Below are 27,530 nucleotides of genomic sequence, written 5' to 3'. Positions count from 1 at the left end.
AAGACAACGCAAAGATAGGTAGGATATTAACTTGTGAAGAAAACAAAATTATAAAAAGATAATAGCTAGATTAAGTGAATGAGCAAAGATTGCAAATAGAGTAAAATGAAGAAAAATGTCAAACTGTCATTTGTCATGAAGAATAAAGCAAAGCATGTTATCTGAATGGTAAGAGATTGCAGTACCCAGAAATGCAGAAGGATCTGGATTTCCTCATGCATGAATTGTAGAAGATAGTATGTAGTTTTAGCAAGTAATTAGGAAAGCTGATAGAACGTTGCGGGATTATGCTCCTGTAATGCAGGGCACTGATGAGACTATGCCTGAGTACTGTGCACAGTATCAGTCACCTTATTTAGGAAGGGTATAGATGCTTGGAAGCTGTTTGAAGCACATGGGATGGGGAGGATCGTGTTATGAAAGTGTCTCTGAAGGATCTGAGTTGGGGCCTCAAGTATTAACTGTGTTTAATGATAAATGATGCAGTGGACAGCCACGTAATTTGCTAAAAACCTGCAAATAGGCAACAGTACAAGCAGTATGGATGGAAATGCAAAATTACAAACAAATTAATAAAGCAAACGTGGCAAATGCTAGGCCATCCACTTTTGACTCGAAGGATAGAATAGGGTGCTTGGTCAACTGTGAAAAGCTATCAACAACACCTCTGAGAATGATAGACTGCATATCCACACACAGCAAAACCTAGATGATATTCGACTTTGGAGTCCAAGATGCCAAATGGCATTTGTGTTATAAAACTAGCAGCCAGTAACTTGATCAAACAAAAGAATCTAACTAGATCTTTTGACATTCAACAAAATTGTTATTGTTGCATATTGCACTGTCAACACCTTGACCTGAAACTGAACTGGATCAAACACAGACATAAATATCTCTGCTATAAGAATAGATGAGAGGCTGGGTGTTCTGCAGAGAATGGCTTACCTTTTGATATCCTGAACCCATTCAGCATCAAATAAAGCACAGGTCAAGTGTGCGCTGAAATGTATTTATTCTGTGTTTTCTGAAATGTCCTCTTAAATTTTTGCTATTGTATCTCTGACCCATCTTTCATTCTGATTTGCCAATTCACTTTGCCAGCCCTGCTTTTGTGGCCTCATAATCCCTTTTGTTAAGATTTTTTGAAAATAGTCTTTTGACCACTCATCTCTTCCCCAAACTTAATGTAAAATTCAGTGATCTTACAGTCAGTGCTACTGAGGGCAGCTTTCCCTATGGGGGTTAATGTTATCTCATTGTACAATACCAAGTATCGTAAATAAATCACTCTGGCCTGATGGACTACACACAAGAGTTCTGAAGGTTAGTGCTGGGGAGATTGAGGCATTGGTGGTGATCTTTCAGGAAATGACTGGAGTCGGGAAGTTTTCAGAGGACTGAAAAATGGCTAATGTAACACCCCTGTTCAAGAAGGGAGGGATACAGAATTCGGGGAACTGTAGGTTGGTTAGCCTGACCTCGGTCCTGGTAAGATTTTAAAGATGAGATTGGATGTGCATGGTAAATTGGGCTGAGTCATCATTGCTTCATCAAGGGGAGATCGTGCCTGCCGAATCTGTTTGAATTCTTTGAGGAGGTAATCAGCAAGTTAGACAAAAGAGAGCCAGTGGATGTGAAGTGTTTGGATTTCCAGAAGGCCTTTGACAAGTTGCCATGTGCCAGGTTGCTAAATATGATAAGAGCCCATGGTGCTGGCATGGATAGCGGATTGGCTGGCTGGCAGAAGGCGCAGTGTGGAGATAATGGTGTCATGATGGCAGCTGGTGATGAGTGGAGACAATAGGTGCTGGAGTAGGCCATTCGGCCCTTCGAGCCAGCACCACCATTCATTATGATCATGGCTGATCATCCACAATCAGTATCCTGTTCCTGCCTTATCCCCATAACCCTTGATTCCACTATCTTTAAGAGCTCTGTCTGTCTCTTTCTTGAAAGCATCCAGAGAGTTGGCCTCCACTGCCTTCTGGGGCAGAGCATTCCATATATCAACCACTCTCTGGGTGAAGAAGTTTTTCCTCAACTCTGTTCTACATGGCCTACCCCTTATTTTTAAACCGTGTCCTGTGGTCCTGGACTCACCCATCAGTGGAAACATGCTTCCTGCCTCCACAGTGTCCAATCCTTAATAATCTTATACGTCTCAATCAGATCCCCTCTCATCCTTCTAAACTCAAGAGTAGACAAGCCCAGTCGCTCCAATCTTTCAACATATGATAGTCCCGCCATTCCGGGAATTGACCTTGTGAACCTATGCTGCACTCCCTCAATAGTAAGAATGTCCGTCCTCAAATTTGGAGACCAAAACTGCACCCAGTACTCCAGGTGCGGTCTCACCAGGGCCCTGTACAGCTGCAGAAGGACCTCTTTGTTCCTATACTCAATTCCTCTTGTGATGAAGGCCAGCATGCTATTAGCTTTCTTCACTACCTACTGTACCTGCATGCTTGCTTTCATTGACTGATGTACAAGAACACCTAGATCTCGTTGTGCTTCCCCCTTTACCTAACTTGACTCCATTGAGATAGTAATCTGCCTTCCTGTTCTTGCCATTAAAGTGTATAACCACACATTTATCCACATGAAACTGTATCTGCCATGCATCCGTCCACTCACCTAGCCTGTCCAAGTCACCCTGTATTCTAATAACATCCTCCTCACATTTCACACTGGCGTTCTGCAAGGGTCGCTTGGGTCCACACCTATTTACATTGTACATTGATGATCTGGAGGAAGGAACTAGAGGCATTGTTACTAAACTTGCAGATGACACAATGATACGTAGAAGGCAAGGAATGTTGTGGAAACAGGAGGGCTGCAGAAGGACTTGGACAGGATAGCCAAGTGGGCAAAGAAGTGGCAGATGAAATACAGTGTGGGAAAGTGTGAAGTTATGTGCATCAGTGGGAAGAATAGAGGTGTAGACTATTTTCTAATAGGGGAAAGGATTTGGAAATATGATCCTCAAAGTTCAGGATTCACTTCAGGCTAACATGCAGGATCAGTTGATACTTAAAGAAAATGTAATGTAGGCAGTCATTTTAAGAGAGCTAGAATACAAGAGCAGAGATTTACTGCTGAAGCCTTGTAAGGTTCTATCACATTGCATTTGAAATGTGAGCAGTTTTGAGCCCCATATCAAAGGATGGATGTGCAGGCATTGGAGAGGGTCCACAGGATGTTTACAAGAGTGATCCCAGGGATGAAGAGCTTGTCAAGTTTGGAGTATTTGAGGACTCTAGGTTCATACTTGATGGAGTTTAGAAGGATGAGGGGAAATCTCATTGAAAACTTGGAATACTCAGAGGCCTTGATAGAGTGAGTGTGGAGAATATGTTCCACAAGTAGGAAAGACTAGGATCTGAGGCACATCCTTGCTGTGAAGGAATGACCCTTTAGAACTGAGACAAGGAATTTTTTTCAACCAAAGAGTGGACAATCTGTGGGACTTTTGCCGCAGAAGACTTTGGAGGCCAACTCATTGAGTGTGTTTAAGTCTGATAACCCTTGATCCCTTTACTAATCAAGAACCTGTGGGACAGAAGGCAGGAGAATCGGGCTGAGGAGCTTTTAACCATGATCAAATGGTCGAGCAGACCTGATAAGATGAATGTCCTAATTCTTCTGTATGTTATCGTCTTGGGTAGTCTGCTGTCTGGTGTGCTTCAGAGCTTGCTTATCCAAGAAACTATGCTGAAAACACTGTATGAGCTGCTAGCTGGACTATGTTTTCCAGTCTGACCGTTCCAGTTGCTATGTCGATTTAAAAGAGGTTGTCTTCTGACATACCTGTGACACTCAGAGTTATACTGTATCCTTTCCTGTTGCAGTTTGCCTAATACATTTCCCTTTGACTTCGACTCTACTGTCTGATTTAACATATCTTTCCAAACTTGATCTCATGTCCTCACTATTTAGTTTCAAATTCTAGCTACTTCTCTGGTTGTATGCGGTTGACAATGCTAGGCCCAGCATGATCTCAGCCACGAGTCTGAGACACATTCATCTCTCAAATTTGATTTCCCTATTCCAGTTTACACACCCTCTGTTAATAATGCCACCTTTTTGAGGTCCTACCTAGCTTGTAGTACTGACTTTGTAAAGCCTCCTTTGTCTTGCCCATGTTATTGGTATCTACGTGGACCATGACAACTGGATCTTTCCCTTCCCACTGCAAGTTTGTTCCTAGTCTTGAGTGGATTTTCTGAACACTGGTGCTTGGCAGGCAATGCAGCTGACTAATAATCTTTACTGCACAGAGTGGCTTAAATGCCCTTCACCTACTCCTCCCAGGTCCTACAGTGTTGCTCATTATTCCCGTTCTTGAATGGCTTTCTTTATCATGGTGTCATGGTCAGTTAGTTCTTCTGTCCTATGATCCTCACGCTCATCCAGACCGGCTTAAAGAACCTCAAACTTGTTGGGCAGTTGCAAAGGCTGAAGCTTCTGACCTCCTGCACTTTGGGTCTCCTTTTCTGTTTCAGTGAGCACTAACCAAGTCAGGTGATACAACCTTAAGTGTGCCTGCTTCCTGCTACAATGATTCCAGGCAACTCCCCTTCATGTTGCATTGCAGTACCTGTAGTTAGGCCACCCACTCATGAACACTGTGCCTAATTCAAACACTTGCTGTGGACCAATCTAGCATCCAAGCACTTCCACATGCTGCAACTGTGACAAGATCATGCATCCTGCCATTCTTAATGTGTTCAGAGAAGCTATTTTATTGAAATTTCACATTTACTTTTTTAGATAATTAAACTTAAAGTACCAATAGTATGCATAGGGAATGTGTGATCACATGGCAGGGCAGTCTTTTCCTGGTGAAATCCGCTTTAGGCTGACAATGTTGCAGGTGTTGTAAGGTGAGACACAAAATGTCCTGGCAAAAAGGGAGGTTCTTTGAGGCAACAATTTTCCTGCAGATTTTCCTTACTACTACATTGGATGAATTGAAAGGCCAAAATGGCATGTTAAGTGAAGTAGTTACACTTTAAAAGTTACATTGGTTTCACTTTGTTCATTTTTGCATCATAATGATTTGTTAAGGCCAGTTTAGTCAGAGAGCTAAGTACTTGTGTTTTGTACACTTTCTTTTCACTTAACGGAAATGCCCTTTAACTCTCTCGCAAGCTCAGTGTTGTGTTTTTTTTTGGCTATGCTCTTTACTGAATATCTAGTGGTATACTCACCATTCTGTGGGGCAGAATTGAATTTGCAATCTCAGTTGGCACTCCCTTATTGCATAGAACATTGACATGGATAATTGAGGTATTGTGTGGTGACTTTGCCATACCTGTAGGTGAACTTGACTGTGACTCTACTGACACTGCCCATTTGGCCTCATTGTCTTAACTTTGAACTACTGCCCCCAAGTCCAAGATCACAGGCCTTTCCCTCTTTCTAGCTTCTCATCACCACTAAATTAACTTTGCTGATACCAAACTTTTATATACGTAGGCATTCTCCTGCACCACCACCACCAAGGAAAAGCCATTGACTTCTGACCACTGCTTAGGGCTAACTAAGGCATACAACCATTAAACTAATGTAATTAGGTGTCGCATAATTTCGGGTGCTGGTGACTGTGTCTATAAAGTAGGGCATAATTTAAAAAAAGTTTATTACAATTGAGTACTGATGGCACTTCTTACAAGTCAGAAACTGCAATAAGATCAAAAGGCTGCAAACATTCCATTGTCTTTAAACTTAACATGTGAAGCCTCTGTCAAGATATAGAAATTTCAGCTCCTGTCAAATTTGTTCCCTCTGAAGTGCACATAGCTTGCATTTGCAGGCTTCACCGACCACCACCTAACAGGGTGGTGAAATATCTTCAGTTCCATCCTGAATTTAAATTTTACATGACATGATCTTTTGAGGGACCTTATCAAATGATTTCCAGAAGGTTCGATAACTTACATCCATTAGTTTCCCTGTCTGTTACTTTAGTTTACTGTTCTAAAGGTTTAGACAAATTTTGCCAAGCATGACTTACTGTGAAATAATTATATTTAAAGAATTAGTGTATCTACCTAGCAATAAATACGGTAATTTAGAATTACAACATCTTTAATGCTCAGGCTTCAAAATCTTTGTAATATTCAGTCTCTGGAAATTTAGTAAATCTGTAAATTTAGCAGGTGCTTTGCTTGAACTTGATTTTTGTCAACAGTATTCTAGTCAGGTGATTGGTACCTGGTATCACAATAGTAAGCAATGGATGAAGTCATTGTTCAGAAATAGTTTTGTGTAAAATACCGTTCTGTTATTGTACAGCGGGCATGTTGTTCCATTGTGAGGATCATAATCAGTTGGATTTTGTAGTCATTGTTGTTGAAATAATGGCAGTGAGAGCTGACATAAAAGAAAGTCGACCACAAAGATCTAGTGAGCATGATATCTTGATTTATTTTGGGGCCAATGAAATGATGATCATTGACATCCATCGATAGTAATGTTAACAAGCAGATTAAGTAACCAGACCCGATACAAGAATTTTCACTTGATTAAATAGAAAGTAATAATAAAGTATTTTGTTCACTGTTGCAGTTTTACCACATTCCAATTTAACAATAAAAGTTGTGTTTTTGGGGTTTGGGTAGGACCTGAAGGCTGAAGTCTAAAACTTCATTTGGCAAGGGTAACATTTGTTGAAGTGTTTTTACAGTGAGAATGGAGGAACTTAATGTCAATCCAGTGATTTCTAATTTTTTTATGGAAGAGCAGGAAATTGTAAATAGCAACTTGTAGATTTATGTTTAAGTATACCTGTGCAGACACCAGAAATAGCTGTCAGTTTCACAGTGAATACTGAACTTAGTCATCATTAAAGTCTAAGACCAGATCAATCTGATGAAATTGGGATTGCATGATGATGAGACTAGAATTTTGCTTTCCACGGATGCTTTTAAAAATTTTAATTTTACACTCTTCCTGTCTTTTATCTCAGTGGTTTTAGTCTGGGCAACCAGTGAGTTATCATAGTGCTTGTAATTCTAGTTGTTATTGAATTTATTACCTTGTTTATAACAAAATAAAGTGAAACTCTGGCACAGATGGGCTGTAAGGTTTGGAGATTTTGCAATCAATAATGCAAATGTGATTCATAATAGCCAATTGCAACTTAAAATGATGTAATATTGATATGTTTTTCAACAACATTAAAATGTAGTTGCACACCTTCCTTGTTTTTATGTAGGATGCATCTTTAACGGGATTTGCTTTCTGTTGTATAGTTACCATTTACCAGCTTAATTTCTGCTTGGTTTCTAGTTTTATTTAAAATACTGTACTCTTTTATGTAATGTAGAATCCATTTTGTTGCCAGTAAATGAGAAATATGTTGCAATTTTCCTGATTGTTTTGCTTTCTCTTAACATTCATTGCAGTTTTATCATTTAATCACATCAAATAATATGAAAAAATGAGCAAACTGTATTTCAGATACCTATGGAGCATATCTTTTTTTAAACTATCTATCATAAGTACCATGACAATAAAATGTGAGGCTGGATGAACACAGCAGGCCCAGCAGCATATCAGGAGCACAAAAGCTGACGTTTCGGGCCTAGACCCTTCATCAGAGATGGGGATGGGGTAAGGGTTCTGGAATAAATAGGGAAAGAGGGGGAGATGGACCGAAGATGGAGAGAAAAGAAGATAGGTGGAGAGTAGAGTATAGGTGGGGAGGGGATACGTCAGTCCAGGGAAGACGGACAGGTCAAGGAGGTGGGATGAGGTTAGTAGGTAGGAGATGGAGGTGCGGCTTGGAGTGGGAGGAAGGGATGGGTGAGAGGAAGAACAGGTTAGGGAAGCAGAGACAGGTTGGACTGGTTTTGGGATGCAGTGGGTGGAGGTGAAGAGCTGGGCTGGTTGTGTGGTGCAGTGGGGGGAGGGGACGAACTGGGCTGGTTTTGGGATGCAGTGGGGGAAGGGGAGATTTTGAAGCTGGTAAAGTCCACATTGATACCATTGGGCTGCAAGGTTCACAAGCGGAATATGAGTTGCTGTTGCTGCAACCTTCGGGTGGCATCAATGTGGCACTGCAGGAGGCCCATGATGGACATGTCATCTAAAGAATGGGAGGGGGAGTGGAAATGGTTTGCGACTGGGAGGTGCAGTTGTCTATTGCGAACCGAGCGGAGGTGTTCTGCACAGTGGTCCCCAAGCCTCCGCTTGGTTTCCCCAATGTAGAGGAAGCCACACCAGGTACAATCGATGCAGTATACCACATTGGCAGATGTGCAGGTGAACCTCTGCTTAATATGGAAAGTCATCTTGGGGCCTGGGATAGGGGTGAGGGAGGAGGTGTGGGGGCAGGTGTAGCATTTCCTGCGGTTGCAGGGGAAGGTGCCGGGTGTGGTGGGGTTGGCGGGCAGTGTGGAGCGAACAAGGGAGTCAGGGAGAGAGTGGCCTCTCCGGAAAGCGGACAAGGGTGGGGATGGAAAAATATCTTGGGTGGTGGGGTCGGATTGTAGATGGCGGAAATGTTGGAGGATGATGCGTTGTATCCGGAGGTTGGTGGGGTGGTGTGTGAGAAGGAGTGAGATCCTCTTTAGGCGGTTGTGGTGGGGGGCGGGGTGTGAGGGATGTGTTGCGGGAAATGCGGGAGACGTGGTCAAAGGCGTTCTCGACCACTGTGGGGGGGAAAGTTGCGGTCCTTGAAGAACTTGGATATCTGGGATGTGCGGGAGTGGAATGCCTCATCGTGGGGGTGGAGATGGAGGAATTGGGAATAGGGGATGGAATTTTTGCAGGAGGGTGGGTGGGAGGAGGTGTATTCTAGGTAGCTGTGGGAGTCGGTGGGCTTGAAATGGACATCAGACACCTGCCCCCACACCACCTCCCTCACCCCTATCCCAGGCCCCAAGATGACTTTCCACATTAAGCAGAGGTTCACCTGCACATCTGCCAATGTGGTATACTGCATCCGTTGTACCCGGTATGGCTCCCTCTACATTGGGGAAACCAAGCGGAGGCTTGGGGACCACTTTGCAGAACACCTCCGCTCGGTTCGCAATAAACAACTGCACCTCCCAGTCGCAAACCATTTCCACTCCCCCTCCCATTCTTTAGATGACATGTCCATCATGGGCCTCCTGCAGTGCCACAATGATGCTACCCGAAGGTTGCAGGAACAGCAACTCATGTTCCACTTTGATACCATTGGGCTGCAAGGTTCCCATGTGGACTTCACCAGCTTCCAAATCTCCCCTTCCCCCACCGCATCCCAAAACCAGCCCAGTTCGTCCCCTCCCCTCCCACTGCACCACACAACCAGCCCAGCTCTTCCCCTCCACCCACTGCATCCCAAAACCAGTCCAGCCTGTCTCCGCCTCCCTAACCTGTTCTTCCTCTCACCCATCCCTTTCTCCCACCCCAAGCTGCACCTCCATCTCCTACCTACTAACCTCATCCCACCTCCTTGACCTGTCTGTCTTCCCTGGACTGACCTATCCCCTCCCCACCTCCCCACCTATACTCTCCTCCCCACCTATCTTCTTTTTTCTCCATCTTCGGTCCGCCTCCCCCTCTCTCCCTATTTATTCCAGTTCCCTCACCCCATCCCCCTCTCTGATGAAGGGTCTAGGCCCGAAACGTCAGCTTTTGTGCTCCTGAGATGCTGCTTGGCCTGCTGTGTTCATCCAGCCTCACATTTTATTATCTTGGATTCTCCAGCATCTGCAGTTCCCATTATCACTATCATAGGTGCCATGTTTATTTTACAGACATTTTATTGCTGTGGTTTTTGTGACCTTTTAAAATCAATAGCCATAGATCTAGATTCGCTTCATTTTCATTTTGACTTGTTACACCATATTTGACATGATGGCTAGAAAAGAAATTAAGGCTGTCTAATTAAACATTCTCACTTGTTTTATTTTTGGATCAAAGCACTGGTATTCATGGAGATGTCCCGTCTAGGAGACAGAAGTGTAGTGTGACAAATCGTCCCTTCACTGTATTTGTCCATTTCTGTTTTGGGGTCTCAATATAGTATGCATGTTAATTATCTCTGCCATTTGGGAACAGATAAAGCAGTGTTGCACTTTGAATTTTACTTCACATTTTAACACTGTCTGTGTTTCAGTGCTACCACATCTTTATGATATGTTTTAAAGTGTGTATCTTTGGTTTTGGAATTCTCTAGTTTTAATGTTCTGAGTTAATCACTTGTGGTCAGGTTAACAGAGGAAGTTGATACTTTTCTGCAGTAAATTGGCTAACATTTCTACCTCCAACTTTTTTCTGGTGATCCTTCTTGGAAGTAGATTTGGGATCAAATTAAGGTAGAATTCAGCCTTCCTGTGATAGATTTCTGAAAGGGGAAGCAGTATCTATAGGATCTGTTCTGCTGTTGCTGTACTGATTGCACACATCATAGTAGCGCTTAAGAGATCCGTGTCCAAATTTACAAATGTTATTGAAATGACCACCGGAAATCTCATTGAGGACCAAAGAGAAGTGCAAGCAAATAATGATAATATAGTGGATAATTGACAGATGGTTTGTTCATGTGAGGTAGCAAAATTCTTTTTATTAATTTATTGTTTGAAAGGGGGATGTTATAGAAAAGTAGAGGAAATTCAATGGTTCACATTCTCAGGACAAGGAGAGCAGACGATAAGTTGGTTAGTCATAAAATTGGCTAGTGGTGAAAGACAAAAAGTAAGGAAATTTTGCAATATTAGAAATATTTGAAATCCTATTTGTAGATTTGAATTTTACACAAAAGGATCACTGACCTGAAACATTAACTGTTTCTCCTCCACAGATGCTGTTGGACCTGCTGAATTTCTCCAGCAATTTCTGCTCTTGTTTCATTCGTTAGGATGCTGACTGTTGAGAGAAAATATATTTTATAAAATTTGGAGCTGTTTCAGTTGAAATGAAGGATACAGGGTGATGCGATTAAAATTGAAGTTTCTAGTCAGGTAAAGTAGAAACTAACCATTTCTAATGGTTGAGGGTCTAGAATATTTGGACATAAGTGTAAGAACAAATAAGAGATTTGAGATTGAGCAGACAAGATTTGAAGGTTGTCAAGATGTGGAGTTCATGATTGAAGCAGAGACCTTGGAGGCAATCTTAAACTGCCTGAGAAGAAATTGATGGGGCCAAGTGCAAAGCTGACTTTCCATCCCACCTGATTTTTGTGCACTCAGTTGAAGTCAAGAGAATATTGTTGGGTGGGTTGTAAAACTGATGTTTTATCTGATCTTGAGTTCTTCATCTGTCATCTCGTAAATTAGGTTTAGCGAACCCCCATATCTAATATTTTCAGATTAGATGGATCATTAAAGGAAGTGGGTTTAGAAGGAAATGGAAACAAAGTAAAATTCAGGTTACTTATAGGTAGGGACTCATACTGTGGATGGACTAGGTGGCCTGTTTCCATGTTGTAATTCCTGTAGATACTTTCTAGCCAACCTGTTCAGACATGTTATTGCATAGCTCTGTAGCAGGTGAGACTTGAACACAGGCCATTAAGCTCAGAGTTAGGGACATGATCACTATGCCGCAACAAGAACCCTTTGTAGTTCCCACAGACATTTTTTACGAAACCTGTTCAGATGTCTTTATGACATACCTCTACAGCAGATGGAACTTGAACCCAGACCTTATGGTCCAGGGATAGGGACACTATCACTGTGCCATATGAGCTATATTACAATCAGTGCTGCAATGAAATGGTGCTTAAAGAACTGTACAACAGCTTTTTGCTAGCATGTAATGAATTTGGACTCCCTCTCATGCTGAACAAGAGAATATGTTTAAAGCAGAAGAAATGTTGACTTGACTAGGATATTTATTATCCAACATGGTGGAAATTTTTGTGTTCTGGGTTTTAAAGAAGGTTAGATTTTCTCCAGATTGTGCTAAATTTCTGCAATTTCTTTAGATAATTGGTTCAGCATTCAAAAACACTGGGAAGGTAGTAGGCTGTAAGGTTTTAGAGTAGATTTAGTAGAAATATCTGCAGAACCATGAACCAGCTCGGCAGGCAAGCCAACCAACCACAACAAGCTAATAGACTGCTGTATGGGAGAGCTGTGGATCACCAATAGGCAGACAAGGAGTCTAAACTCTTTGAAGAACCACATTCACATTCTAAACTTCAACCAGGGCATTAAAATTAATGATACTGCTTTCTTGCTGAAACTGTCAAGCCTAATGATATTTCAGAGAGGAGCGCACGAAAAGATTTGCTCACCTATGTTATGTTGAAAGTGAGCACATTTCAAAGAAAATGTAGCAATCCCTTCTGGACTAGAATGTTTTCTAATTGGCTTAGTTGGATTATTAATAATGTTACATTTGCACAGAATAATGGTTGTGCTTCATGTTGAATCAGAAGAGTAATCATGAAAGAGTTGATGCTTTTCATTACTTCATACTGTAGAGAATGAAGTACTTTTTGAAGTGTTATTGCTTTTGTATGAAAGAAAATGCATTTTTGCTCCGAAGTAAGATTAATGACTGTATAATCTATTCCGTAGGTATGCTGGCTTGGATAATTGTTAACCAGGCTACAAATAGTGCCTCGAAATTTTAATGTCCACCTGTGATGGCAGATGGTTCAACCTTTTAAGTGAGGGATAGCACCACAAACAGTGCAATACTTGCGCCATAGGTGGTATGCTGGATTTCCTACTGAGGCATTAAACCCACAATGGTATGACTGAGAGTTGACAATGCTCACACTAGAAATTTTGATTCCCCAAAGCAGTGCATATTTATTAGATTGGTAAACAAGGGATTACCAACTGAATATTGAGTTCAACTTTCAAGTTTTAGTGCTACTTAAACTTAAGCTGCAGTTATCCAATGGCTAAGTACTTCACTGGAGCGACTATTATAAATCCAGGGGCATTTTGCCATCCTCCAATGGCCAGATAGTATTAGATTATCACAGTGTGAAATTCGGACTAAAACTAAAGTTAATTTGCAACCAAAAAATACTGATAAAATTAGTGAGGCAGGTATTGAAATACTTAAATGATTTATGTTGTTGCTAGGTCACAACTTGAGTTTTGGTAATTTTGAAAACGGAAAGTTTCTCCTTTTTAAATATGGATGGGAACGTGATTGCAATGCTTTAATTGTCTTGTAAGGCATAGTTTGTTGGAAACAGGAAGCTAAAGATTAAAAAAAATTCCTGTGACTCGTACGATTTTCTAGAACTTCAAAGGCAGATATTGTTGCTCAAGATCGAATTTTTTATTTCAACAAACGTACAGTTCAGCTCAAGGATGAACATTAGTTTCTCAGCTATTTGAAGCTTTATTGTACTACTTAACTTGGGTAAAACAAGTCTTTGATACCCAAGCTTGCTTACATTCCTATTTTTTTAAGTTTGGGGGCAACAGTTTCATCTAATTTCTTCAAACAAAAGTTGTTTGTATCCTAAATAATCTGAAGATCAGGTAGTCTGTCTAGAACTGGGAGAAAATTTTCAATTTAATTTTTTTATTGTATTAATAGCATTCCCTGTATGTTTCTGGTGATATAAATATTGCAAAAGTTTCCTTCTAAAGACGTTTAATGCCAAGTTTTAATTTTCTGCTTGGCATTATTCAGTTTGACCTTTTGCTCATTTGAAGATGAGTACCATGACTCTTGTAGAGCTGCTCACCAGGCTTAATTCTATGTTGCTATTATTTGCAACTTTTAGCATTTGAGTAATTTATTCTAATTAGCATTTACCCACTGTTGTGACAATGATGTTTGGGTGGAAATAAGTCATTCTTTGAGATAGTAGGAACTGCAGATGTTGGAGAATCTGAGATAACAAGGTGTCTAGGCCTAAAACGTCAGCCTTCCTGCACCTCTGCTGCTTGGCCTGCTGTGTTCATCCAGCTCTACACCTACTCATTCTTTATCTCCAGTCCCTTAAGAATTAATTTGTTAACTTGTATTCATTTTAATATGAGTGCAAATAAGGCTGATTTATTTGCATTTTAATTGTTTAGGTTGAGCTTCAAGTTAAAAATGCAGGAATCTTTAAAGCCACTCTTCTAATTTTTAATGTTTATTTTATTTTGCACAATGAATGATTAAACAGGCAATTATGTAAAGTTTTGTAAATTAACTACTTTGTGTTTATGGAATTTCAGATGTAAGCATAAATACATTTTAGTTGCTAGGAAATATGTGAAATCGAGCATATGAATGGCAAATGTGCATTTATTTGGGATTTAGAGAGATTAATTTTATTGGAATGTGTAGTTTCCTGGATTATAATTCAATTAATGCTAATCTAATTCATCTGTAATTTAAATTTGAATTTCTTTACTTTGGTTAGATCAAGGTGAACAGTTGAATGCATTTATTTGTGTTTTTTAGGCTTCTCGAACAACAAACATTAACTTGGATAACTTAGCTAGTAGTTGTAAAATTGCAAATAGTACAGGTCATAAATCAATATCCTTAAAAAATAACAATAGTTTCTCTAATTTAAAATGCTTTATTATATTTGCAGGATAGATTTGTTTCTTGAATTTGTCATCCCAAGTATTTTTGCATTGTTTTGCCACTTCATGTTGTGAAGTTTTGCCTTTGGTAAATTTCTCTCAAAGGGAGCCTGCCGTCTCACTTTGAATGTTAGGTGATGTCTTGAAATATGTAGGATGTTTCTGTCAGATACTGGCAGTTGGAAGTGTGCTTAACATATATCTTGTGCTGTTAATCTTGGAGGGGGTATTAATACAAAAGTTTATTTTTGATGATTATAGTGTTGATAAATCTGCATGATCTGTGGAAATAGGCTAAAGGAGAGCAAATCACTTGATTTCCTTTTTGGTCGAGGAACATGGATGATTTGTGAGCGAGTGTCATAGTCATGCAGCTCAAATAGACTGTTTGATCCAACCAGTCCATGCTGACCATAGTCCCAAAATAAACTAGTCCTAGCTGCCTGTGCTTGGCCCAGACCCCTCCAAACATTCCTTATTCATGTACTTAACTAAATATCTTGTAAAAGTTGTAACTGTACCTGCATTCACTTTCTCTGGAAGTTCATTCCATACACCAACCACTGTTTTAAAAAAAATGTTGCTCCTGTCTTTTTTTAAAAATCTTTCTCCTCTCCCCTTAACAATATGCCTGCTACTGTTGAAATCTCCCGCCCTAGGGGAAAGTCACTTGCCATTCACCTTTATCTATATCTCTCGTTACTTATAAACCTCTATAAAGTGTCCTCACCCTCATACATTCCAGTGGGACAGAAGTCTCAGCTTTCCAGCTTGCCCTTATAACTCAAACCCTCTATTCTTGACAATGTCCTGGTAAATCTCTTCTGAGCCCTCTCCAGCTTCATAATATTCTTTCTGTAATGGAGGTAAGAATTAGACAAAGTACTCCAAAAGAGGCCTGTACAACCTCAACATAATGTCTCAACTCCTGTATTCATAGGTCTGAGCAATGAAAGCAAGCATGCTAAATGCTGCCTTAGCCACACGATTTATATGTGAAGCAAACTTCAAACAATTGTGTACCTGAACTCCTAGGCCTTTGTTCTACAACACTGAGCAAGGCCCTACTTTTAATTGTATAAGTCTTGTCTTTTTGTTTTTACAAAATTGCAATGCCTCGCATTTATCCAAATTAACCGTTGTTTGCCACGCTTCAGCCTATTGACCCAGTTGAAGTTAAGGAAATGAGTCTGTATCTAAGAAGAAATGTTAATGGGGTGGATGTCATGTGAAGTTCTTAGTATTTTTTTAAACTCCAGCTGATACAGCAGTGGTACATTGGGTTTTCCAAGGAGTCTCAAATCTCATTGCAACAAGTGTTGAAAGTTTCTTTCTTTCTTTTTCATTGGATTCAAAGTACCATGTAGGGATAATGAAAAACTTGCCTCTAACTGGTTTTATTAACATAACTTTGTTATCTCTGAAAGTTCATAATAAATGTTGAATTTTGACGATAATAGATTTTGACATCATCATCTTACTTGGAGATTAATCATATTGATTTTGGCTGAATGCATAGATGGAGGAGATGATGTGGTTTGAATGAAAAAAAAGACACCTTTGATTACAAACAAATTCACATTTATCTACTTATTTTGCATTGGTCAAATAGATCAATGAATCGCCCAAAAAACTGCTTACGTTGAGAGGGGAAAACTCCTACTGCTTAAAATGGAAAAAGCAACCAGCCCAGCTTGTCCCCTCCCCCCACTGCATCCCAAAACCAGCCCAGCCTGTCTCTGCCTCCTTAACCTGTTCATCCTCTCACCCATCCCTTCCTCCCACCTCAAGCCGCACCTCCATTTCCTACCTACCACCTCATCCCGCCTCCTTGACCTGTCCGTCTTCCCTGGACTGACCTATCCCCTCCCTACCTCCCCACCTATACTCTCCTCTCTACCTATCTTGTTTTCTCTCCATCTTCGGTCTGCCTCTCCCTCTCCCTATTTATTCCAGTTCCCTCTCCCCATCCCCCTCTCTGACGAAGGGTCTAGGCCCGAAACGTCACCTTTTGTGCTCCTGAAATGCTGCTTGGCCTGCTGTGTTCATCCAGCTCCACACTTTGTTATCTTGGATTCTCCAGCATCTGCAGTTCCCATTATCACTAGTAATGTTGAATAGTCTTCAACATTCTACAGGCCAGTACCACAAATTGTTGTTTAGGTCAACAACTTGAGCAATCCAAGAGTTGGTCGGGTTTTAGCTGGAGAAGGGTTAGGTTGGGTAGCATACAGAATTTCTGCATCCTTAGCGAATCACAGAAGCCGATTGCAAAATTATCTGCAAAGTATTCTCAGTTCGAAGCTGAAACAAGCAAAGCGTCACTCAAGGTGATATTTAGCTGAAGGAGACTTCATTTCTGAGATTTTAGAGAAAATCAGAAATCCAACCCTCAAGTTTATAATTACTTTGTTCATTCTAAATCTCATTTCATGAAAATTGGGTGTGTTTTTGTTTTGCAGTGACCATTGGGATAGTCCAATTTTAATTTAATAGTGGGTGTTAAAATCTGGAAAGTGCAAACTCTGAAAAACATGTAGGGCAATATGGTAGTGAATGCTAAAAGTCCCTCATTTTGGGAAAATTCTGCAGCAACGTGTGTCATCCACAGCAGAAATTCAGCAAGTCTCCACAGACAGCACCTTTGAATGCATAACCACTACCATCTAGAAGGACACAAGCTTCAGATTCACAGGGAAGCACAATCACCTTGAAAGCTCTCCAAGTCACACATCATCCTGACTTAGAAATATATTGCTGGTCCTTCATTGTTGCAAGTCAAAATAGCGGAACACACTCAATATTGTAGGTCTGCTGAGACCAAATGGACTGTAGTGGTTCAAAAGGGCATTTCACTACCATCTTGTCAAGGACAATTAGAGATGGGCGATGAATGCTGGCCCAGCCATTGAAACTCACATTGTGTGAATGAACAAGAAAATTGACCTCTGATGGCTAAATAATTTCTATAAAGCGTTTTCAATAGAATTTCTTTGCTTTTATTTAATTCTAGTATTGGTCTTTGCCAAAAGGCTTTTTATAGCCACTCCTTTTGAGAATATTTTTAATTGCTACAATTTTTTTTGAAAGAATCCGAATCCACATTATTTTGACGTCACTTATGATTGTGGTCCTTTAGGTTGTGAGCTTAAATTTTGGTTTGATCAGAGCAGTGGTTTGACTAAGTTGTCGATTTTATGAAATAAAATTTAAAAATATTGAGGAATTAATTAGACGTTTCATACATGGTATGTCCTCCGTGTTCTTGGACCCAAACATTTACAGGAAAGATATTAAAGGGCTTTTTATTCATTAAAAATGCTTGCCTGAATCTGTATATGCTATATCAAATCAATATCAATGACATAATCGTAGGATTTCCCACAAGTTTCTAAAAATACTGATATGATAGCCGTGTTTGCCTCATTAAGGTAATGAAGTAGGGAACAAACTACAAAATGCCACAGAACATTTCCACTGTTTTGTGAGGCAGTGGATTTATTTTTATCGAAAATTACTTTGTATGGCATTTTCCTTTGGAGAAACAAAAATGAAGATCTGTTATACTTGGGAAGTTCAAAATACGTGGAGTGCAACAATGCTTCAATAGCGTCTTCTTAATATAGGAAAACCATTGCATAATGTTTCACAGAGCATAAGGTGAAAATAGACATTTAGCTAAAGGAGGAAGTGTTAAGAGAACTGGCGACAAGTTTGGCCTGAAGTATGTTTTAAAAGAACCTTACAGGAGAAAAGCAAATTGAAGAGACGCTAGGGAAGGAATTCAAGGGCTTTGAGTCAAAGGGATGAAGACAAGACCTGTACTAGTGATGCAGATGGACTAAGGGCGATTACATACTCCGTTGAAGAAATGTGGAGTTTTTAAGGAGTGCTGGACAAGTTACAGAGAAGAGGAATGGTTGAAGACCTTAAAGGATTTTGGATAATAGGATGAGAATTTTAAAATGGAGATGCTGCATTGCTGGGCACCATTACATGTCAGCAAACAAAAGGATGACAGATGAGTGGGATTTGATGCAGGCTATGACATGGGCTGTATAGTTTTGATGAACTCACTTGGAGCAGGGCATGGGATGGGACGTTGCTGTGGACAACATTGGAATAGCCTAGCATGAAGTTGACAGAAACGTGGATCAAGGCCTTCATTGTTAGAGTGAAACAAGAACCAAAATGGGTAACTTAAAGCGATAGAAATAGGCATTTTTGATGTCAAATTTATAGGTCGTGATATATGTACTGTAAGCTGTATACTTGGACAATGTACATTGAGTACTATTTCACTTGCAAGGAAGAATGTTCTGTGTTTCATGTAGAACACCCTGTGTCCAACATAAAGCATGGGCTTTTGAGTATTTGTCCAATTTCGACACTCCATGCAATTTTGAAGCATATTTTTACAGATAAAACTCTTGTGCTGCTGAAAATTTCACTTTTTAATATTGTAATGTTAGCAAATGCACTGTTGCAAAAAAAGTTTCTCCACTTTTAAACTTGAATGAATAAAAGTTGTGGAAATAGTTCTACATACTGGGCTTAGCCCATTTGCAGTGAGGTCCTGACTCGCTGTGGGAGTGAGGATTGTAGGTACACCATAATATAAGAGAGTGCAGGCACTTTGAAACGAAAACTCGGGGCTGTTTGAGAAGTGGTAAATTGTCTACTTAATTCTGGTGTTCTCTCATTTTCACAAATCTATGTGAACAGTTACTGTACTGTGAATTGGTTAAATATGCTGCACAAAGTCACAATCCATCAAAAAAATCCACTGGAATTCTTGCCTTATTAAAAACAACTTACAGATTCTATGTTGAGGCAGATGGTTGTTTTCAAAGTAGCCCTGTTCTAATTTATGCATAAGTTATGGATTTATCAGAGTAAATTGGCGTGTCAAATTACTTTTTTAATGTTTTTGTTTAATGTTTAATATGTATGTTAATGTAGAGATAATTCAGTGGTTGCATATTCCCTTAAAGGTGCAGCCACTGGTAATGAAGAAGGCATTTTGTGCACTTGTCTTTATTGGTCAGTGCACTGAATGTAGGAGTTGGTAGGTCATGATGTGGCTGTACAGACAATGTTCCAAAAATGGCCTAATCAATGTGTCAATTTTAGTTTCTCTGCTATAGGAAGGATGATGTGAAACTTGACAAGGTATAGAAAAGAACTGCAAGAATGGTGCTGGTTTGGTGAGTTTGAGCTAAAAGGAGAGGTTAAATAGGTTGGGCTGTTTTCCCTGGAACATTGGAGGCTGAGAAGTGACTTTGAGAGACATATAAAACCAATGAGGGGAATGGATCGGGTGAATAGCCAAAGTCTTTTCCCCAGGATAGGGGTGTCCAAAACTAGAAGGCATATGTTAAGTGTGAGAGGGGAAAGATTTTAAAGGGACCAAAGGGCTAACATTTTCACGCAAAGAATGGTGCCTTCATGGAACGAGCTGCCGGTGGATGTGGTTATAATTGCAATATTTAAAATGCATCCGGAAGGGTATATGAATAGGAAAGGTTCAGAGGGATATCGGCCAAATGCAGGCAAATAGGACTAGGTTAATTTAGGATATCTGGTCAGCACGGATGAGTTGGACTGAAGAGTCAGGTTTCGTGCTGTACAACTCTTGACTCTCTGCCATTTCAAAATTACAGCTAAATTATTTCAAATTTGTTTGTTAAATTTTTCCAAATGTTTGGTTTGACTGTTTTGGAAAAGTTGCAAAGATTGAGTTGTTTAGTGCATCTTTAACTCTTAAATTTTCATTGCTGTTTCAGAAATAAAAAGGGTTTGAACAAGAAGAAACTTAAAAGGAAACAGAAAACCAAGTCCAAAGTGAAAACACGAACAAAGGTGAGTACATCTATTTCTTCAGTAGTTTGGAAAGAAAGCGGTATTGCTCTGCGGCAACTGGGAATGGCTAATAATTAACAGTAATTATAATGCAAGGGAATGCTTTTAACTGCTTAGGCTCCCATTTCTGGAATTTCCTCTCTAAAGCTGGCTGCCCTTCCACTACCTTCTCTTCTTTGCTATTTTTACCAGTTACCAAATAGGAAACCATAAGCCCAATTTAAAATCCATGAGTTTGAGGTAAAGCTGAACGGTTATTATCCTCACAGTTGTGACCTCTCGAGTCCTGTATGAGGACCCCTTTACCTTTTTATTAAATGTTAATGACATGAACTTGGATGCGCAGGCAATAACTTCGAGGTGTGCAGATTAGTATAAAGCTCAAATTTGCTAACGAGCTCCGATGATAGTGGCTGACTTGAGAAAGACGTAGATGTTGAAATTGATAGACAAGACAGGGCAAATGTAAACCTCAAGTGTGAAGTGATAAATATTGGTTGGAGGAGTGAGGATATACAATGTAAACTGATGCATTTTTTAATTCGAATGGTGAAGAACAGGAGTAGTGAAATCTGGCATGTGTTGCTCGAAATTTTAAATGTACACAGGCAAATTGAAAAGGTAGTTTAGGTACTGTGCTTTATAGTTGTAATAAAACAAGAAAATTAATTAAATTTATACTAAACCTTTTTAGAATACTCATTAGAATATAATGCTCCTTCTGGCTGCAACAGTTGAGAAAGGATACCAAAGCTGCAGAAGTTGCAGATTACGCTTATTTAACGTAGTACTAAGGCTGAGAGACTTTAGCTATATGAAAAGGCCCGGGATTCTGAAGTTATTTAGAGCAGAAAAGTTTAGGAGATTTGTCAAAGGTGCTCAAAATGTCAAATGGTTTTGAATATGGTGAATAAAAAATAGTTTTCAGTGACAGAAGTATAAGTAACTAGCAGAGATTTAAGGTGATTAGCCCAAGAAGAATGAGTTACTACTTTGTATGAGAGGAGTTGTTGCACGTAATGCACTAATGAAAGGGTTGGAGAAAGCTTATTCGATAATTTATGAATGGAGTAGGATAAACACTTGAATTAAAAAAAATGTTTACAGTGCTTATGTGAAATAAGCAAGTAAATGACATAGGAGCTGATGGACTCGTGATGGTTCAAATGCCATCTTTTTCATTATATGGCACTGTTTGGTATAGGCAGTTAAAAGTGATTGGGACTGTTTGTATTTCAGTTGAAGGTAAGAAGAAACTAAATATGAATTAGACCTAAAACTACTTGAGGTTTCCCAAGCAAAATACTTCAAGCTCATTGCCCACAGTAATTTGACAGTCACATATCCTGTTTTGATTAAGCAGAATGTGCCTAAAAATCAAGTTAATGTTATTGTATGTCCAAATAACATTAAACAATGCTGCTGTGAACACATTTGTAACTTTCCCTTTTAATTTATAGACTACTAATGTATTAACCTCGCAAAAAAATCCATCCTCACATTTGTGCTCAGAAGACATTTGCCGCACTGCTTAGATGATTTTCTGTTGTTGTTGTTATGATCTCCGCTAATGTTATTATTGGAGACGTCAGACCCTAAACTGAAATCTGGCTTCATAGATCATGCTTTTTAAAACTTCTGACAAGGCGATCTTTCACTCAAGTACAAGTGCAGAATTAGTTTTAACTATTAAACAATTATATTGTGCGAAAGAAATCTAGTTAAAATAGAATGAAGTGAACTATTTAGGCACTTCACAAGTTTAAAGATCTTGAAACCTAACAAAACACTAACAAACCTATTACACTCAAAAGCATTTTTTTACAGCATTCATTCCAGGGAGAACTCCTTTCTGGAGGGTTTAACTTAACCATGGCTTCAATTTCGTGCCTTGAATATCTGATGGGTTCTTGTCGGAATGTTGGTTGAACTAATTTCTCAGATTTTCTCAGCTTCAAAAAGCTCCTTCAATGCTCTAACTAAACACATCTGGTGTGGAACTTGCAAACTAAACTCCTTACTTAGAGGGAACATATTTTTCAACATTTCTAGCCCAATCCCTTTTACACATCCGGTTTCATCCAAGATATGTGGAAACTGACTGAAATCTAAAGGATTTTCCCAAATTATGGATGTATCCATAAACAAAAGAAAAACACAAACATAATTTCCAAAACATTTTAAATTGAAAGCCTAATGCACAAACGTTTTTCTTCACTGTAGAAATTCTGCCAAAGAAAGCAAACGCCTCTTATTTTACTCCAGGAATTATCTCTCAGGCTGTTTGTTTTTACGAGAAATCCCAAAAATTGATCTCCTTCAGACAGCAATCAAAATGCCCACACTACTAGCTCCTATACGACCTCTAAAATAAATTGTTAATCACATACGTCAGTTATCATTGAAATGCTACATAGTCACAGATGTTGTGGCCAGTGGTAAAGGAGTGATGCTCACCATTAATTTGATTTACAGTTTTCTGTGGGTTTGTGTGTTATAACTTGTGGAAATTACTGAATCAGAATGTAGCCACACCCTCGACCATGCATTTGGGACTTGCCTGTGAGCTTGGCAAGGAGTGGCTGTCTCCTTTTAATTGCATTGAAGAGTTTTCGCCGAGTTGCGCTCAAAGTTTTGTCCATAAGTATACCTCCGTGTATTTATTTAATGTACTATCTCCAATATATGGAAAATGAAACTGAGGAATTATGAAAGGGATTAAAGGCAGAAACCATAAAGTATGAAATCTTTTTAAAATCCTTCAACAATAATTAAAGCTTTAATGAATAAGGCATCTGTTTAAGTGTGATATGTTTGTTGCAGGGTGGTTGTTTGCAATAATTGAAATTTATTGAGTTGTTGGTGGGAAAAAAAAATCGCCTCTATTTGAATGTGCAACCCCGGTATTTTTTGGCATGTTTAATAGTGTATCACATGGGTAAGTTTTTGGTTGCCACATCTTGCAGTGAGGTACAGGAATGGTGAAGCTAGAAAGAGCAGGGAGCTTCTTCCTGATTTCCAGATTTGACAGCGTGTGTAGGCACTCTCTGCTTTCTTCTGTCATGAAGTTGAGTTTCATTAGCCTCAACGATTTGCTTGATCCAAAATTCAATTCACTGATTTTTGTTTGACCTTCACTATGAAAAGTATAAGTCAACATTGCAGAGTTAAGCCAATGATTTGTGTCCATCGCACAAGTCTATTCTAATTGCCACGAGCTATCTAATGGTACTCAAAACTTGAATACAACTATTTAAACATGATTAACACTCACGGAGCAGAGATTGATATCTTTCATAAAGAAGTACTAAATAACCCCTGAAAATCCCAGATTAATTTTCTTTCCTGGATACTGCTAGTCTGCTCTTGGTTATGTCAAATTCCAGAACACTTGTGGAGCATGATTGAGCATTAGCCATGAGCTGCCAAATGTATTCTAAGAATTTATTTATTTACTACTGATGCAGTAGCAATCTGAGTTGTGTACTTTTTTTTAGACAGAGAATTTGGAAAATGCAACGCCTATTCCAGATATCAAAATCCATAGTAACCCTTCAGCCTTCAATGTTTACTGTAATGTACGGCAGTGTGTCTTGGAATGGCAAAGAAAAGAAGCGTCCCTGACTCTAGCCTCAAAGAATTCAGTCCAGAGTGGAGAGTCAGACAGTGATGAAGAGGAAGAACTGAGGGACCCTCCAATTAAGCTACCCAAGGTAACACAAGACACTGGGGCTGGGAAGTGGGTGGCAGGGGAGGAGTGAGGGGTAAGGAAGGTGTTGTTTAGCTCATTTGGATGGACAGTACATTTGCAATACAGTGTGACGTCAACAGGTTAAGTTAAATTCCCACACCAGCTGAGGTTACCATTGAAGGACTGTATCAGCCTTTGCGGCATGGTGACCCTCAGGTTAAGCGACCACCAATCAACTCTGTCTCTCTGAGAGCAGCGTCTTGTAAGGGTATGGTGACTTCTCCCAAGGTAAGCTGCTAAAATTGTATTATGAAGGCAAAATACTGTGCATTCCAGAAATGTGAAAGATAAACAACAAAAATGCTGAAAGCATTGAAGTGAGGCATCATCTGTGGTGAGAGTAGTAGAGTTGATGTTTCAGGCCAGGGATAAAGCTGAAAGATCATGTGTAGAGCAGGAGAGTGAGGGAGAATGTTTGTTTGTTATTTAAACTTGAAATAATTGATTTCTTTTCTGCAATGGGATGTAAATAAAAGCAATCATCTCAATATTAGGTGTATCTTAAGATTGCTTTACCTACAGTATTTTACTTGCAAATTACCTATTCATTTGAGACGCAGTGCAAAATCATGCATCTTAGTTTTAGAAGCTTTATATGTACAAAGCATTGAGAGACAAGTATCATTGTAGGCTGATTAGTGAAGTTGGGTCAAATATGATTCAGGGAGAGATTACCAGTTGGATACATAATTGACTTAGCAGTAGAAGACAGAGTGTTGGTGGAGGGTTAGTTTTCAGACTGGAGATCTGTGACCAGTGGTGTTCCACAGGGATCAGTTCTGGGTCCTCCTTTTATTTGTCATTTTATATAAATGATTTTGATGAGAAAATAAAATACATGGTTAGTAAGTTTGCGGACAACACCAAAATTGATGGCGTAGTAGACAGTGAAGAAGGTTTTCTAAGATTACAGAGGGAGCTTGGTCAATTGGGCCAAAGGGCTGAAAAACGGCAGATGAACTGCAAGCTGGATAAATGTGAGGCATTTTGGTACAACAAAAAGAGGAGGGCTTATACAGTTAATGGTACAGCATTGGGTAATGTTGTACAACGCAGGGACCTAGAGGTGCAGATGCATAATTCTTTGAAGTTTGCATCACCCATAGACAAGGTGGCCAAAAAGGTGGGCATGCTTGCCTTTGCTTAGTCCTTAGAGTATAGGAGTGGGGAAGTTATGTTGAGGTTGTACAGGATGCTGGTGAGGCCTCTTCCGGAATTCTGTGTCCAGTTCTGGTCTCCCAGTTATAGGAAGAATATTATCCAGATGGAGAAGGTAGAAGAGATTGTTGCCGGTGTGGAAAGTTTGAGTTATAAAGATAGGCTGGGATTTTTTTCACTGGAGCTTAGGAGATTGCGAGATTGCGAGACAGCCTGATAGAAGTTTATAAAATGATGAAAGGTACAGATAGAATTAATGGTAGTCACCTTTTCATTAGGATGGGGAATTTCAAGACCGGATGGCATATTTTTAAGATGAAAGAAGAGAGATTTTAAAAATACATGAGCGGGCAAATTGTTTACACAGAAGGTGGTTTGCATGTGGAATGAACCTCCTGAGGAAGTAGTGGATTTTGGTACAGTTACACCATTGTAAAAGACATTTGGATAAGTTCATGAATGGGAATGGTTTGGAGGAATCTGGGCCAGAAGTAGACAGATGGGACTAGTTTAGTATTGGGTTATGTTCGGCATTGACTGATTGGCCTTAATGGTCCGTTTCCGTACTCTTTGATTCTATAAATCACAATTCACCAGCTATGGAACATCCTAAATAAATTGTGGCCAACTGGGATGGAAACTGATAATCAGTTCTTTCAATTAAAACTTAGATTCAGAGCACTAGCTGAAATCTGAAGAGGAACCAATCAAGTTATTTAAATCTACCACTTTTTTTTCTTTCTCCAGTAAGTTTAAGACTGGAAATTGTGCTTAACTTGTTAATTAGTTTGTAAAACAAAAATTATTTTGAAATGCCACCTGTGGAAGGATTTATACCAATAATTTCATCTTGCCGCTCCAAAGAGACTTTCTTTCCTGTCTGCAGTCATATTTACAAAAATGCCTTTAGGAACATGAAGTAAGCAGATGGTCCCAACTTCTTCAATCTATCATCCTTGCAAAGAAGGCTAAGAGGAAATTTGATAAGAGGGTTTCAAAATCATGAGCTGGCTGGATAAAGTAGATATGGAGAAGCTGTTTCTGATTGTAAACGAAATGATAAAAGAGGGCATAGATTTAAAGTGAAGCGCAAAAGAAGCAAGGGTGCTGTGAGAAAAAACCTTTTGCATAGCAAGTAGCTGTAGTATGGCATGCAGTGCCTGGAAATGTGGCAAAGGCAGCATCAGTTGAGACATTCAGGTAGGCCTTGGTTGAATATTTGGGTAGAAATGGTATTCAGAGGTTTTGGGGAAAAGGCAGGAGATTGTCTAGTGACAATGATTAACAGCTGGTACAGGCCGAATGGACCCCTTTTGCGCCCTAACGTTTCTGTGATACCATATGTAAAATAGTCTATTTGATTTGCAATGAACAGTGCATGGAGAGTTGTGTACGTGCAATGGTTTGAATTATAGCAAAAGAAATTGCAGTTTCCTTCCATAGGAAGCTGCCATGTATTCATTGGTGTATAATCTGCAAGTTATTCTGTTAACAGATTATAGGAATTGGACTTTGTGGTGTATTCGAGCTTATCAAAGAAACTCGGTTCTCTCATCCTGCATTATGTCTGAGAAGTTTACAGGCTCTACTTGACATGCTTCAGGGACAACAGCCAGAAGGCCTCCAGTCAGAACCCCCCGATGTTTTAGGTAACGTTATTAACAAGCTAAATTTTGAACTTATTGAGATATTGATTATAGTTGGCTAAAATGCCCACTAAGCTAAAAATTAGTTGGATTACTCTATCAGGCAATTATAAGTGGCTGGCTGTATATTTGTGGGGGTAACGTTAACTCATCAGAATTGAGATAGCTTTGAGTATAAGGCTTCAGGAATGAAGTAAAGCAAATGGCGCTGAGTTCATTGATGTACTAGGTTATTTGTGATAGTTAATATTTGTAAGATGGTAGAAATAAAAGAAAATCATCAGTTATTGAAGCTTCTGTTGGTCATGTAAAATTGTACAATGCAAATTAAAACTGGTTGGAAAGTGGGGAAAAAAAAGCCTGTTCTTCATAGTATAAAACAATTCAGTTAATGATCTAAATTTGTGGTAGAAATGACTGTATATGACTGCATTTGCCATTACATCTGTAACAATTTTAGCAGAATGTAGTGAATGTGGGAATCCATAAGCTGCTGTCAGATATTTTCTAAGAGAATAAAGTTGCAACATTTTACTGTTCTAAACAAACTGGTTAAAACAGCAGGCTGGACCGTCGGCACCACAGTTCTTATAGCCTAACACCCAGAATTAACAT

The 27,530-nt window shown here is 39.5% G+C and overlaps 1 protein-coding gene across 6 annotated transcripts in view; it reads left to right on the top strand.

The window, feature by feature from the left end:
• mycbp2 (MYC binding protein 2) overlaps positions 1–27,530 on the top strand; it is a 160,096-nt gene that overhangs the window by 11,530 nt on the left and 121,036 nt on the right. For all 6 annotated transcript variants that reach the window (XM_059646500.1, XM_059646502.1, XM_059646505.1 and 3 more), the window contains exons 2-4: positions 20,285–20,360; positions 23,858–24,073; positions 26,765–26,918. In XM_059646500.1, the coding sequence (XP_059502483.1) occupies positions 20,285–20,360; positions 23,858–24,073; positions 26,765–26,918 (446 nt within the window). The remainder of the gene's footprint in view (positions 1–20,284; positions 20,361–23,857; positions 24,074–26,764; positions 26,919–27,530) is intronic.

Source organism: Stegostoma tigrinum, chromosome 6 (genome assembly GCF_030684315.1).
Source record: "Stegostoma tigrinum isolate sSteTig4 chromosome 6, sSteTig4.hap1, whole genome shotgun sequence".
In the NCBI taxonomy this organism is placed as follows: Eukaryota; Metazoa; Chordata; class Chondrichthyes; order Orectolobiformes; family Stegostomatidae; genus Stegostoma; species Stegostoma tigrinum.
Note: the sequence above shows the minus strand (reverse complement) of the source record. Positions and strands in the feature narration are given on the sequence as shown.